Source organism: Poromitra crassiceps, assembly GCF_964638095.1.
Source record: "Poromitra crassiceps genome assembly, chromosome: 4".
Classification (NCBI taxonomy): Eukaryota; Metazoa; Chordata; class Actinopteri; order Beryciformes; family Melamphaidae; genus Poromitra; species Poromitra crassiceps.
In genome coordinates, this window is record NC_139626.1 from 76,250,104 (window position 1) to 76,265,945 (window position 15,842).

Genomic DNA, 15,842 nt, shown 5'->3' on the forward strand with positions numbered 1-15,842 from the left:
AAGATACAAATTACTCACTCCCAAAGTTGTTTTGCTGCGTATTTGGACTTCAGGAAGCCACTTTCATTTTCTTCCCTGAAGCGGATCAGCTGCCTGGTTTGCTCAGGCGTCCCTGTAGGACAGTGGATGAGTTTATTGATGGGAACTGAAATGACTACAGTAGTGATACTGTAGTCATTTCAGTTCAGTTGCGGGCCGTCATGCAAAAGAACGATAACAATCCACGACGGCAGATGACAAATTAGCGATTCAAAAATAGTTTGAAGTGCACCCGATTGCATTAGCAACACAAAACGTAATATATCGATGGTGGACTATCGCATGCGGACCGTCACAATATAAACAACAAAGGCACGTCGGCAGATGACAAATTAGCGATTCAAAAAAACTTTTACGTGCACCCGGTTGCATTATATATAGCACTACAACACGGAATCGAACACAAATGTGACTGTCGAAATGCTATTAATCATAAAAATTACGAAAAAACTTACATTTGTGTGTGACTTTAGATGCTGCCTTCACCATTTTGTTGGGATTTGCACTGAATTCTGGGAAAAATCCATCTAGCCCTTGGTAGCAAGTAAGGTCCGGGAAAATCTTCGTTTTGAGGGGTAATCAGCCCTAGCCCTTGGCCCTCCCCCTCGATCCACAGGAGAATTGGGATACCCCTTCCCCTCACATGAACGTGCAAAAACAAGGGGAAGGGCTAAGGGGAAGGGCTAAGGGGTGGAATTGGGATTGGGCCTAACTCAGGCTAACAACAGCAGTAATATTAACCCCCTTATTGTTGTTATCCAGTGGTAAACAACACTACACAGTATATGTGCAGTAATTATTAATGAGGGGGGGGGGGGGGTTGTTGCCTGATTATTGTTGTGTTATAGCTGTTTGTTTGGTATATAGTTTACCAAGGCCCTGTGCTGGCCGCATACCGCCAAGCAAAGGCAATTCCTGAATTACAACCCTTCATCATAAATGTCATTGGGTATCACCAGACAAATCATTTGACCCCTTTTATAAACAACTATAGGAATCATCATGCTTTTTAGTAGTAGAGTACAGAAGAAAAACACCGCAAGACAGAGGCCATTTACACCTGGCACTAACATGCGTTTTCTGTGATCAGTCAGATTGCAATCCGATAGTGCTTGACCACTTGAAAGTACAGGTGTAAACGCGGCCAAGACACATTGGAGATGGATTGCGATCTGATCGGCCAAACCACCTCCGGAGGTGGTCGGGGATGCATTGTTGTCACCACATTGAACACAAGTGTAAATGCAATGTGTCCTCTCAATCCGCATACAGCAACTGTATCCGGATTGAGAGGACATCCGTTTTGGGTGCAATCTAATCACCCAAACCGCATGCTCCACACCGCCCTGTCCCACCTGGAGGGGAAGGACACCTATGTAAGAATGCTGTTCGTGGACTACAGCTCAGCATTCAACACCATAGTACCCTCCAGGCTGGTAAGCAAACTCAGGGATCTGGGACTAAACACGGCAATGTGCGACTGGATCCTGGATTTCCTGACAGACCGCCGCCAGGTGGTGAGGGTGGGCAACCTCACCTCCTCCCCACTGACCATTAGCATAGGAGCGCCCCAGGGGTGCGTCTCCAGCCCCTTCTGGTACGACCTCTACACCCACGACTGCATGGCGACTCAAACTTCAAACACAATTGTGAAGTTTGCAGACGACACAGCGGTCGTGGGGCTGATCTCGGGGGGCGACGAGACGGCCTACAGAGAGGAGGTGGGGGTACTGGAACAATGGTGCCAGGACAACCACCTCTCCCTGAACGTCTCCAAGACCAAGGACATCATTGTAGACTACAGGAGAGGGGGGGGCGCACACCCCCCAATCACCATCAACGGCACAGTGGTGGAAAGGGTGGACAGCTTCAAGTACCTGGGAGTCAACATCCACCAGGACCTGACCTGGGCTGGCCACACCGCCACTGTTGTCAAAAAGGCCCAACAGCGACTACACGGACTCAGGCGCCTGAAAAAATTCGGGCTGAGGAAAGAAATCCTCGGGGACTTCTACAGAGGCACCATTGAAAGCCTGCTGACAGGCGGCTTCACCGCCTGGTACGGGAACTGTACCACCATGGACTGCAGAGCGCTACGGAGGGTGAGGCGCGCGGCCCAGCACGTAACAGGAGGTGAACTGCCAGAACTGCACGAACTGTACAACCAGCGGTGCCTCAGGAGGTCCCTGAAGATCATCAAAGACACAAACCATCCCCACAACAGCCTGTTCTCCCTGCTACCCTCAGGGAGGAGATACCGGGTTCCAAAAACACGCACAAATCGCTTGAGGAACAGTTTCTTCCCGCAGGCCACGAGACTCCTTAATATGCACAAATAGTGCAGTAGTCGTACCGTACCGTACTGCAGCTGCTACTATTACGGATGCCTAACGTTTAATTGTAAATTTAAGTGTATGTTTAATAAGGTGCCTAACGTTTAATTGTAAATTTAAGTGTATGTTTAATAAGGTACATGCTATTTGCACATGCATGTATAAAACGTCGAATTTGGAATGTCTGAACACGTCTAACGTATGCACATGACGTGCACCTATGTGCAATGAATATGCCACTGTCGTATAAGCCACCGACTTGTCTTATTGCTTATAGATGCCTATTTCTTATTGCCTTATTGCTGTCTTATTGCTTATTGATGCCTATTCTTATTGCCTATTACTTATTGCTTGTTGCCTATTTGTACTATGTCGTAAATGGAGTCCACTGCACAAGAATTTCACACGTGGTACTTGTACCATGGAGTGACAATAAAAATCTTGAATCTTGAATCTTGCTAGGTGTAAATGAAATCAGGCTAATGTGGTCAAGCATTATCCGATTGCAATCTGATCCCAGAAAACACATGTTAGTGCCAGGTGTAAATGGCCTCATGTGACCACATTGGACACAAGTGTAAATGCAATGTGTCCTCTCAATCAAAATTGAGAGGACACCCGTTTTGTGTCATCATCAGATTGTAATCGGATTGCAATCTGATCAGATTGGAGACTGCGAGATTCCCCGAGATTCCTTCGGTAACAATGTTCTATCTGTCACTGGTGGGAAAATCTGGAACAGTATCCCAGTTGCAATAATGGAATGCCCCACATAACCTTCAAAATAAACCTCAAGGAATGGCTCAAAATAAATCAACACTGCAACCATAACCAAGACATAAGTCCAGACATAAGTCCTTATACAAATATTATTGTAATTGATTTATCCGGGGTGGTTCTGTGGTTATCGTGCTAGGTCAGGTTTATCCTGTTGATTTGCATGTGGACTGTACAGTGTCGGGCTATGTGAAGTTAGCCATCCAGGCTCCTAGCTCTGTAGTGGTGTGTGCAGCAGTCACTCGTGGAATTTAATGTCACTGCTATGTGAGTGAGAGGCGTTTGGCAGACCGGGAATTAATGAAACAATTTAATGGGACTTGATGTTGTGGTAATTACAAAACCAAATAAATATCCTAAAAACGGAGATGTGAGAGATTGCAGGCTCTCTTGGACATGCAGCTAGCTGCCGTCAATTCCGAAAGTAGATGCCAAATGTCCTGCTCTCTCTCTTATGATCTCTTCCTGTTTTTTTGTGTGTAGGACTAATCTTGTTTGTTTCTATTTTAAGTTTAGTATCTTGCCCTGTTCCATCCAGACACATGGGCCTGCCAATACCTCCGCAGCAGCTGAGAACTAACTCGTGGATAGGAGCGGTCACAGCCGATGAATGTGCGCTGTACCTGTCAAAAAAAAACAATAAGAAATGTACACAGAAAAGAGCAGGTTTACTTACTGAACACGTACCTGCAGGGTACAGCTAACTTATGGGTAGCAGTGAATCTATTTATAGCAGCATTTACAACTATAAACTCTCAAGATTTTTGACAGCAGAGGCTTCCAGACGTCAACTCTGATGAGGCTGATATCATGTGTAAACCACAAGTTGAGCGTGTAGCTGACGTTCTTATCCAGAGTGACCAATAAGTGAGTACTAGGCAGGGCTTTTGGTCATAGGTGTTGTGGAGCTTGAACCTGCGACCTCCAGGCTGTAGGACGATCTCTGTAACTGCCAGGCCAGTCAGCTAACCTGGGTGTTTCTCTTTGGTTCACCTGCCATCTGAAAATGTGTGGCTGGGACAGGAATGTGCAAGCAGGAAGCAAGTGGGTTGCCCTGCTAGCATGTTTTTCCACCTATTTGTAGCCCCGCCTCCTTTGTCTGTTTTCTAATTAGAACCTGAGGAGTAGCACCGCGGACTGAGGGTGAACACTGGATACAGGTCTCCTCACAAAGTCACAGGTTTGATTCCCAAGCAAGGGTGCATTGTGGGGTTTGACCAATATCTGTTTAGGCAGGTAGCAGTGTTTTGAAGCTGGTGTTTTTTGTGTGTGTTGATATTAGCAGTGTAGGAACTTAGCCAGGGGCAAGGGCAAAAATGCCCCCCAAAAAATCTCAGAATGCAAATCCAAATTTTGATAGTTTCATTTTCATTCAATTCATTTAATTTCCACGTCTAACCCACTCAGCACTTGCAAGCTGGTTGCCAGAAGACGATGACCACACTCACCCAAACAGCGCTGTTGTTGTTCACATTATAAAGCTTTAGTAACTTGATGCACTAATTACTATTTTTTAAAGTGCCCCCCAAATTTGGTAAATGTTTTTAGAGACAGTGGCGGAAAGTTGCCACCAACATATTTTTTTACATTTCCTGCACTGAGTGTGCCGTATCATATCATCCAGTGCCGTGTAGATAGAAGAGTCCCGACATCTCCTTTCACTCCAACGGACCAGTTTTTTTACTCTCAAGAGTTCCAGGAATTAAGGTCCTGGATTAAGCAGCACTGTCGAGTTGCAGCAAAATAGACAGTTTGTGTTGTACTTTGAAAGGGTTTTTCATCCCTTGAATCAAATTGTACATCAGCAGCTTTATTTTAGCATGCAAAAGTAGCGCGAGACCCCTTCCTGGCTGTTCATTGGCTAATGAGTCTCGCATTTTGGTCCTCCGCTGACGCCACTCTCTCTCCAGAGGACACTAATATCATGATCATATCATTATCGAATCGATAGATCGTTAAATTTCATATTGATATCGCCAAAAATGCATATTTGTGATAATGGCAATTTTCTGACTTGTTGTAATGACGTCACACCGTTACACTGCGTAACGGACGCACAGCAACAACAAGCATGGCTGAAAGCGGCTCCGTGGGGGAGGAGTTAACTCCAAAAAGAGGAGTTGCTTCAGTAGTGTGGGAGTGGTTTGGTTACAAAAGAGCCTGTACAACAAACCATGGTCATATTTGAAGGCACATTTTGAATATTTGAAGACAAACTGTTACGTTTATGCTGACATATAAAACTTACACTTATTTTGTTCCAGAGGAGACAGAGCTCAGTGCTGCCTCCAGAGGAAACAGAGCTCAGCGCTGCCTCCTGCCTCCAGAGGAGACAGAGCTCAGTGCTGCCTCCAGAGGAGACAGAGCTCAGTGCTGCCTCCAGAGGGGACAGAGCTCAGTGCTGCCTCCTGCCTCCAGAGGAGACAGAGCTCAGTGCTGCCTCCAGAGGGGACAGAGCTCAGCGCTGCCTCCTGCCTCCAGAGGGGACAGAGCTCAGCGCTGCCTCCTGCCTCCAGAGGAGACAGAGCTTAGTGCTGTCTCCAGAGGAGACAGAGCTCAGTGCTGCCTCCAGAGGAGACAGAGCTCAGTGCTGCCTCCAGAGGAGACAGAGCTCAGTGCTGCCTCCAGAGGGGACAGAGCTCAGCGCTGCCTCCTGCCTCCAGAGGAGACAGAGCTCAGTGCTGCCTCCAGAGGAGACAGAGCTCAGTGCTGCATCCTGCCTCCAGAGGAGACAGAGCTCAGTGCTGCCTCCAGAGGAGACAGAGCTCAGTGCTGCCTCCAGAGGAGACAGAGCTCAGCGCTGCCTCCAGAGGAGACAGAGCTCAGTGCTGCCTCCAGAGGAGACATAGCTCAGTGCTGCCTCCAGAGGGGACAGAGCTCAGCGCTGCCTCCAGAGGAGACAGAGCTCAGTGCTGCCTCCAGAGGAGACAGAGCTCAGTGCTGCCTCCTGCCTCCAGAGGAGACAGAGCTCAGCGCTGCCTCCAGAGGAGACAGAGCTCAGTGCTGCCTCCAGAGGAGACAGAGCTCAGAGCTCAGCGCTGCCTCCAGAGGAGACAGAGCTCAGTGCTGCCTCCATAGGGGACAGAGCTCAGCGCTGCCTCCAGAGGGGACAGAGCTCAGTGCTGCCTCCAGAGGAGACAGAGCTCAGTGCTGCCTCCAGAGGAGACAGAGCTCAGTGCTGCCTCCAGAGGGGACAGAGCTCAGTGCTGCCTCCAGAGGAGACAGAGCTCAGTGCTGCCTCCAGAGTAGACAGAGCTCAGCGCTGCCTCCAGAGGGGACAGAGCTCAGTGCTGCCTCCAGAGGAGACAGAGCTCAGCGCTGCCTCCAGAGGGGACAGAGCTCAGTGCTGCCTCCAGAGGTAGAGAGTTCCCCAAACTTTTGAGTAGCCAGTCAGATTGAAAAAGTTTCATAAACCTTTGTTAACCACACTTATTACATGCATTTAACCACAATCCCTATACAGAAATCCCATAGACGAGGGAACAGGAAGTGCTAACATCCACATCTTAGGAGTCACAAACATGCAATAAAACAATACTTTTGGTCACATTTGCAGACAACAATTCCTCTAATCTCTTTTAAAGTCTTACCAGTTTATCATCATATGTGATCATCATGACCCTCAGCCCAATATCTGAACAAGCTGCTCATTAACTCATTCACTGCCAATATCTGACTGGCATTTTTGGCACAGGCCAAGTATTTCCATAATGTTTGGTCATCTTTCAAGACCCACAGTAAATTCTGTACTAGGACTACAGTGATGTCCAATACCTCGAAATGAAGATCTAAGTCTCTACTTTCACCCCCAAAAAGAAAGTTAGCTTTTAGCATGTTCTGTACTCTACTTATAACCCTTTTTATACACCCCATGTTCACCAAAAAAGCCTGTCTGGGAAGAGAAAAGGGAGAAAAAAGCATTTTTGTAAAAGGGCACAATCTCAGGCATAACTCACTCTCAATTCTTTTATTTTGAACTGTATTGACATCAGACATGTAAATATTATTCGTTAGGACACAAATGACAAAAAAAAATATATATATATATATATATATATACACACATGAAGTGCTTTTTTTTACATTCAACAATACAGTTTACTCGGTGTGAGTGTGCAGACAGACAGACAGACAGACAGACAGACAGACACACCGACAGACAGACAGACAGACAGACAGACAGACAGACACACACACACACACACACACACACACACACACAATCCCCCTTTTAGATTTCTAACCCAACATAGGATAAGCAATAACCACGCCCTGTGGCGCTGGGATTGGCCAGGAGCAACACTGGAGGGCACGCAGCCCAGCGATTTCATGAACCAACTGAAGAGCTCTTGAGAAGGACAGCGGGCTGCTGTGAGTGCCTTCTGCCCGCTGCTGCCTAGCTGTTCCTGTGTTTATTTTTGATTTGTTCTGGTAGCCTACACCCGTCCTCGTCCATGTCTCCCTGTCATATCAACTCTGCTATTTGATCGTTCCCGTTTTCCCCTCGGCTATTCAACACGTCCTCACCGCCCTCGCAAACTGATCGATCATTTCCTCATTCCTCCGATGATCAAACACATCTCTTGATTACTTTCTCCCGTTTTCTCCTGGCTGGCACAGAGGAAGGCGACTCCAGCTCGTGCAGCGCGCCGAGGGCGTTTCAATGGCGTTTCTCCTGTCTGCACAAGGAAGCGTTACCCGTTCTCTGCTTTTCCTCTTGCTCAATTTCAAAACAACAGCTGCGGTATGTGTTTGATCGCGTGCTGTCGGCTACCCTTTGAAGGCAGGGACCTGTGTCTGTGTCACAGGCTGGGCAAGTGTTTGCTGCAGGCGCTGCACCAATAAAAACAAAAACACGTCAAACACGTCCTTGGCGGGGAAGGCCATTGCTGATAACACGTCAAAGACGTCATTGGCGGTGAATGAGTTAAAGGAGAATTTCGTTTTTTTTTAACCTGGACCCATCTCCTGGCAATAATTATGATTTGGCCACTCACCCAGCGATGTCCGCAGCGTTTCTGGCCGTCCTAGCGTTGTTTTGAGATCAATAGCGTCCAAGTCAGTTGTAAAATGGAGCTGATTTGGGGCCAAGTGTGAGCCTGTCTTTCCTGCATCTAAATAGCTATTTTTATTCCCGTTTTCGCGACATATCGTCATAATGTGATCCCTCAACATCCACCAGAGTGATATTTCGCCCCAGGCCATTTCCTGGACTCTCACAGGCATCAAATTACCTCAAACGTGATCTCGGTCACGAAGTCTCGTGAAGTCCCACGATACTTTCCTGCCGACTGGCCAACTACAGGTAGGACGCTTTGCGGTGGTGGTTTTAGCGTAACCTATGTGGGGTTTGGCATAACCTTCGTTATTTCGAATCCCACATAGGTTACGCCAAACCCCACATAGGTTACGCTAAAACCACCACTGCAAAGCGTGTACCTGTAGTTGGCCAGCCGGCAGGAAAGTATCGCGGGACTTGACGAGACTTGGTGACCGAGATCGCGTTTCATCATCAGTGCGTTGTGGCGGTGCGCCATAAATGTATTAATGAATGGGAAACACTGCTGACTGCTACTTAGCTTAGCACTACAATGGCAGTCTATGGTACTTTTGTCTACTCCAATTCAGTCGCCCAAAATACACATTCCAACAGTACCAGAAACACTCACATGTACTGTACATGTTGTGACTTGTGTTCTCATCATGCGATTAAATAATAATTCAAACTTACGTGAAACGGTCATTTTCGTAATAAATCCACACACCGAGAACTAACAAAGAGTAATTGAACAAAGAGTAACCAAAGTTACTTCCTTGTTTGCCATGAGGCGCATGCGCTGTGCTGATGACTGCACACGGCACATGCGCCTCATGGCAAACGAGGAAGTAACTTTGGTCAAACTCTGTTAGTTCAGTTACTGAACCGTTCTCGGTGTGGATTTACTACGAAAATTACCATTTCGCGTTATTTTGGATTATTATTTCATGGCGTGGTGAATACGTGAGTGTACATGTGACTGTTTCTGGCGCTGTTGGAATGTGTATTTTGGGCATCTGAACGGGAGTAGGCAAAAGTACCATAGACTGCCATTGTAGCGCTAAGCTAAGTAGCGGCCCACAGGTTGAGAATGGCAGATCGAAAATACATTGAAAAGACATGAAACTAAGATAATACGATGGTTATGATATTTTTTTAAATCTTTACTATCAAAGAAAATGCTTACATTTGTGTTTACTTTTAGCCTTAGCCACCATCTTGCCGATGATTCACAAGGCATTCTGGGAGATTTCTCATAACACGGGCTTTCGAGCGTACCTCTGAAAAAGCTCTGTTTGGTGGGCTATATAGTCCTACCACTTCACCCTAGCCCTCTGTCCCAACAAGAATGGGGACACTCTACCAGGACACGTCTCTGTCCCAACAAGAATGGGGACACTCTACCAGGACACGTCTCTGTCCCAACAAGAATGGGGACACTCTACCAGGACACGTGAACGCATGAAACGAGGGTTAAGGGCTAAGTGATAGGGGCAAGGGGTGTATTGGGATTTGGCCTAAGTGGATGTGAGGGTGGATCTTTCCTTGAAGGCTGAACACATCATCCACTGGGTGTGTTAAAGCTCTCCAGTGGTTCTCTCACCTGAGCTGGGTTCTGGTCCGACTTTTGGCTGATTTCAGTTTGACATCAGCTTGGGCTGCCGCCTGGCCAGCAGCATCTGCTGCAAAACACCAGCTGGAGCTGAGAGAGGAGAGGAGGAGAAGAGAGGAGTGGAGTGGAGAGGAGGAAAGGAGGGGAGGGGAGAAGATATTAAGAGAGGAGAGGAGGAGAGGAGATGAAGAGAGGTGGGGAGATGAAGAGAGGAGAGGAGAGGTGGAGAGGACAGGTGAAGAGGGGAGAGGAGAAGAGAGGTGGGGAGAGGATAGTAGAGGAGAGGAGGAGAGGACATGAGAAGAGGGGAGAGATGAGAAGAAGAGAGGTGGGGAGAGGATAGTAGAGGAGAGGGGGAGATGATAGGAGAAGAAGGGAGAGGAGGGGAGAGGAGAAAGGACAGGAGAGGGGATGAAGAAAGGAGAGGACAGGAGAGGAGAAGACAAATGGGGAGAGGAGAGGAGATGTGATTTCACAAATGCACTTGCCAGTTTGAAAACAAGGCTGCTTCTCTCCAGAGACTGTTTAGAGCGAGAAGGCTCAACTGTCTGTATCAGTGGTGTTGTTTTTTACCTTTATTTATACAGGGGGAGTCTCACTGAGAGCAATGCTGTCTTTTTCAGGAGCACCCTGTTCACATTCACACACACCTTCACACCTGGAAGCTCACCAGTACAACGACAGTCTGATCTGCTGGCCACTGAGCAGCTCCACTGGAGCAGTTGGGGTTAAGGGCCTTGCTCAAGGGCACATCAGTGGTGGTAACGGGGCAAGGGCTGCCTTGTCACTTTCCCCACCCAGATTTATTCTGCCGGTCTGAAGGATTGAACCGATGACCTTCTGGTCACAACCTCGCTTCTCTAACCTTTAGGCCACCACGGCCCCAAACGTGTCACGTGGGTTTGGCCCCTGCCACGCCCCTTTATGAGACGAGCAGGTCCTGAGTCTATTGGAGTCAATGGGAGGAGTGATCGTGATCACAAATTATGATTCTTTCGCTCCTTAGTCACCAAAGTAAATATCGCATCCAGTTTGCCACATACAGTATCTTCTGAGCATTCTGACACTAAAATGGCATTTTTCAGACAGACAGATTTGGCAATAGAGCTAACGTCAGCAGGTAGTGATTAGCTAAAACTACACGTGAAGCTTGCAGATGTATTAGCTAAATCTGTGGTTGGAATCTTAGTTGTATCTTAGATACGATTAGATTGAGCTAAGACGAAGGCAGTTTTGTGTTTATGTGTGCAATTCAGTTTTGTTTATATGTGTGCTATTCAGTTTTGTGTTTATGTGTGCTATTCAGTTTTGTGTTTATATGTGCTATTCAGTTTTGTGTTTATGTGTGCTATTCAGTTTTGTGTTTATATGTGCTATTCAGTTTTGTGTTTATATGTGTGCTATTCAGTTTTGTGTTTATGCGTGCTATTCAGTTTTGTGTTTATATGTGTGCTATTCAATTTGTGTTTATGTGTGCTATTCAGTTTTGTGTTTATATGTGCTATTCAGTTTTGTGTTTATGTGTGCTATTCAGTTTTGTGTTTATGCGTGCTATTCAGTTTTGTGTTTATATGTGTGCTATTCAGTTTTGTGTTTATATGTGTGCTATTCAGTTTTGTGTTTATATGTGCTATTCAGTTTTGTGTTTATATGTGTGCTATTCAGTTTTGTGTTTATGTGTGTGCTATTCAGTTTTGTGTTTATATGTGCTATTCAGTTTTGTGTTTATATGTGCTATTCAGTTTTGTGTTTATGTGTGCTATTCAGTTTTGTGTTTATATGTGTGCTATTCAGTTTTGTGTTTATATGTGTGCTATTCAGTTTTGTGTTTATATGTGCTATTCAGTTTTGTGTTTATATGTGTGCTATTCAGTTTTGTGTTTATGTGTGCTATTCAGTTTTGTGTTTATATGTGTACTATACAGTTTTGTGTTTATGTGTGCTATTCAGTTTTGTGTTTATGTGTGCTATTCAGTTTGGTGTTTATATGTGCTATTCAGTTTTGTGTTTATGTGTGCTATTCAGTTTTGTGTTTATATGTGTGCTATTCAGTTTTGTGTTTATGTGTGCTATTCAGTTTTGTGTTTATATGTGTGCTATTCAGTTTTGTGTTTATGTGTGCTATTCAGTTTTGTGTTTATATGTGCTATTCAGTTTTGTGTTTATATGTGCTATTCAGTTTTGTGTTTATATGTGTGCTATTCAGTTTTGTGTTTATGCATTAAAGCAACAGCTCACCCTATAATCCAAAACACATATTCCCTCTCTCCTGTAGTGATATTTATCCATCTATATCATTTTGTGTTAGTTGCTTGAGTTTTGGAGATATCGGCTGCAGAGTTTCTGCCTTCTCTCCAATACAATGGAACTGGATGGCACTTGTCTTGTGCTGCTCAAAGTGCCAAAGAAATACATTTAAAACTCAACAGCAATGTCTCTTTCCAGAAATCATGACCCGGTTACTCAAGATAATCCACAGACCTTGTTATGAGCAGTTTCATGGAGGAACTATGTTCTTTTGGCCGAACTACACCTGCTAGCTGCTAGCTGTAGTTCCTACATGAAAAGAAAATAGTTCCTACATGAATCTCCTCACAACAAAGTCTGTGCATTATTGTACTTGTAGGTAATGATGATAATGTTTGTGTATAAGGACCACACAATTACAACTACATTTTTATGATGTGTAACTTAATTTGTCATGTATTGTATCAACTGTCCAATAAACTAAACTAAAGAATGATGAGCTCTGCTGCTCCTTCTTACCTCCTCTGGGTACTGAAGCCTCCATCGCTACGTCTTTCTCATAGGGAGTGCCGCCATTCACTGGCAGCTCATAGGTCCTACACACAGAGAGTAGATCAGATCAGATCATAGGTCCTACACACGCAGAGTAGATCAGATCAGATCATAGGTCCTACACAGACAGAGTAGATCAGATCAGATCATAGGTCCTACACAGAGTAGATCAGATCAGATCAGATCATAGGTCCTACACAGAGTAGATCAGATCAGATCATAGGTCCTACACAGAGTAGATCAGATCAGATCAGAGCATAGGTCCACACAGAGAGTAGATCAGATCAGATCATAGGTCCTACACACAGAGAGAGTAGATCAGATCAGATCATGGTCCTACACACAGAGAGTAGATCAGATCAGATCATAGGATGGGATTGTCAAAAGGGCCTTTCTGTGTGGAGTTTGCATGTTCACTCCGTGCCCCCTGGGGGTTTCCTTCATATAGGAACCCCTCCCCAAAACATGCAATATCCTGGTTGCTGATGTGGTGCCTCCTCTGATCATTCGGGGCGCCTGTTCGGAGGGAGGGGAACTGGTTGGAATAGCGTGATCCTCCCATGTGCTATGTCCTACCGGTGAAGGATCCCCTGTCAGGTGAAAAGAAGCGGCTGGCTAACTGCCCATGTCTCGGAGGAAGCATGGAGCCAGTTTCGGCTCTCCCCAGATCGGCAGAGGGTGGAGCAGCAACCAGGATAAATAAATTAAAATTAGCACTAATGGGGGATAAAAATGGGATAAAAAAAAATAGGGGTGGGGGGTGGGGGATCTGATCATAGGTCATATACACACAGAGTAGATCAGATCAGATGCAACTTTACTGTGTCAACAGGGTCAGTGCAGCACCAAATAGAAATAGGATACAGGAAAGAAAAAAAGATTATATAATTTAGAGCAATGCAAAGAGGGTGTATTAACCCTTGTGTGGTGTTCGGGTCTGTGGGACCCGTTTTCATTTTTTATTAAAAGAAAAATGATACAATTAATTAATTTTTCAAACTGAGACTCACTGACTTTGGCTCATTTTCTGTGAAGAACATATATCAGAATACATATTTAATGACCACACACCATACACCCCCCCTACACATTTCTATTACATATAAGATGTCTGGGTCCACTGGACCCGGACATCTTATATGTATGAATGAACCATTCTGTATTTTCTTGCGCTGCCTTCATTGCTTTGTGTGGCTCTGCATCTCAAGATGGCGGAAAGATTCTCTGCTCAGAGGGCCTTAGAGATCATTTTTGAAGAGAGAGAAGCTTTTTTCCTTTTTTCCCATTTTATCATAAAAAACGGATAGCACTTTGATAAATGTGATCTAACAGAGGTAAATGATCAATATTAACCATATGCTCTCTTCATTGCTAGTAATTGGGATAAATTAAACATCTGGTAAGTATCTTTACATAAATTGTTATGGCTGTATTGATTTAAAAACCCAATAATGCGCCGGGTCCACCAGACCCGCAAACATTGGCTGAGTAACAAAAACATGAACACCACACAAGGGTTAACACATTCACTGCCAACAGTTTTTTTTTTTACTGTAGGTAGCTCTGCCAAGGTTTGTTTTTGAGGATTCTGGCTCATCTTTCAAGAGCCGAGGATTATTTTCTGCTAGGAGTTTGTGAACACAACGGGCTCTATTCTCCCACAGGCCATCGGCGCTATTACGGGCCTTAACCGCAAAAAAACGTGCCTTGCGCCTGTTTCGGCAAGATAGCAATAGGCTTTAGGCTGCCAAATGCGCTTTAGGCCGAATGGGCGTGGCGCAGTCCCAAAGTGGGCGTGTCGGCGCTAAATACCAGCCTAGTAATATCTTGGGAGCTGGCCTACATTTAGCGCTTTGCGCTTTTGAAAAGCAGGCCTATTCTCTGCCTTCACTGCTTCTTCTCTGTCACCCTTCTCTCTCTCTCTCTCTGAGTTCCCAGCATGCATTGTGTTTCTTCATTTCGCTACTAAATAGCCACCAAATGAGCCAAAATAGATATAAAAGGTAGTTCTAAATTAATGTGTAATGGTAACACAGCCTGCCATTGTCAACATTTCAATATTGGACCAAATAAAACCTCGAAATGAAAACACCACCCTATGTGAAACATATATGTCCTCCTGGGCCTATATATATCCCTTGTCGAGTTAACGTGATTTAGAGAAGTAACAGCGGAACGCGCTTCGGAACGCGCTTCTAATGGCATCTGCTATACTGTGATGTCCATCCAATAACTTGGCCCTATTTCACATTTAGTTTTACAATAAAAACACATTTATGCAATGACTTGACATAATGTAGGGTATATTTATGTGCATCATCCTTCCTGCAGCAGGCGAGAGAAAATGATATCTTTCTGGACAAACTTTCACCAATCTAATAGGCTATATTTTTCTAGCTGATGCATAGAACATTATTTTCACTTTGATCTTGCTATAGTGTAGCGTATTTACATGCTTGCAGTATTGAAACTGCAGTTAGATTGGTTTGAGAAGCATAATAATATGGAATAATAGCCTATAATGCAGACAGACAGGCTGGATGAAGGGAGGGGGGGGGGGCAGAGCGTTTGGCTTTCGTCTGGTTTTGCGGGATCACTGGAATTGGAGCTAAAAAGGCAAGCGTGCGATTCGTTTATTGCACTTATCCAATGAGCATGACGGTGCATAATTTTACGCCTAAAAGGCGTGGTTGTAATGCTTTGGGCTGCATCTAGCGCCAGCACGACGATATCAAGTGCGCCTTTCCACGCCCACTGCTTTGATCTGCGCCTGCCGCTCGGCCTAGAAACTGCGCCGATGCAACGATAGGGGCCAACATATCTCAAAATAACTAATAGAATGTGTGCTTTCTCTGTCTAAAAGAGTTAGTTTGTAGAGTTAGTAGTTATGTAGGCATTAGCAGTTGACTACAGCATGGTTTCAGCGTCTGAAAATGAAAAGCTGAGAAAAATGCCTTTTTGTGAAATTTGATAGAACAGTCACTTTAACCATTTATTTTTGGCATCAGTGAGACATCAGACATCTAAACAATATAGTTCTGAACAGTAATTTCCTCCATAACAGCACCCGCACCCCCCTCTCCTTCAAACTCCTCCCTCCGTGGGCGTGTCTCTGGTGGCTTTGCAGCGTTTGTCACAAGCGAGTTTCTGCTGCCTGTCTGAGCAGCCTCCCTCCCCTGGCGGCCCCCTCGTTGGGCGAGTCTGGATGGGGCTCGCTCGTTTCTTGGGTTTTCGGTTGAGAGCT

The 15,842-nt window shown here is 45.3% G+C and overlaps 1 protein-coding gene across 1 annotated transcript in view; it reads right to left on the minus strand.

Moving 5' to 3' along the window:
* Positions 1-9,786: 9,786 nt before the first annotated feature.
* Positions 9,787-15,842, minus strand: part of LOC310775945 (nephrocystin-1-like) — a gene marked incomplete at both ends in the record, with an annotated part of 19,659 nt that continues 13,603 nt past the window's right edge. Inside the window, 3 exon segments of the mRNA XM_083636068.1 lie at positions 9,787-9,836; positions 9,839-9,889; positions 12,566-12,642. Coding sequence (XP_083492194.1) covers positions 9,787-9,836; positions 9,839-9,889; positions 12,566-12,642 — 178 coding nt within the window.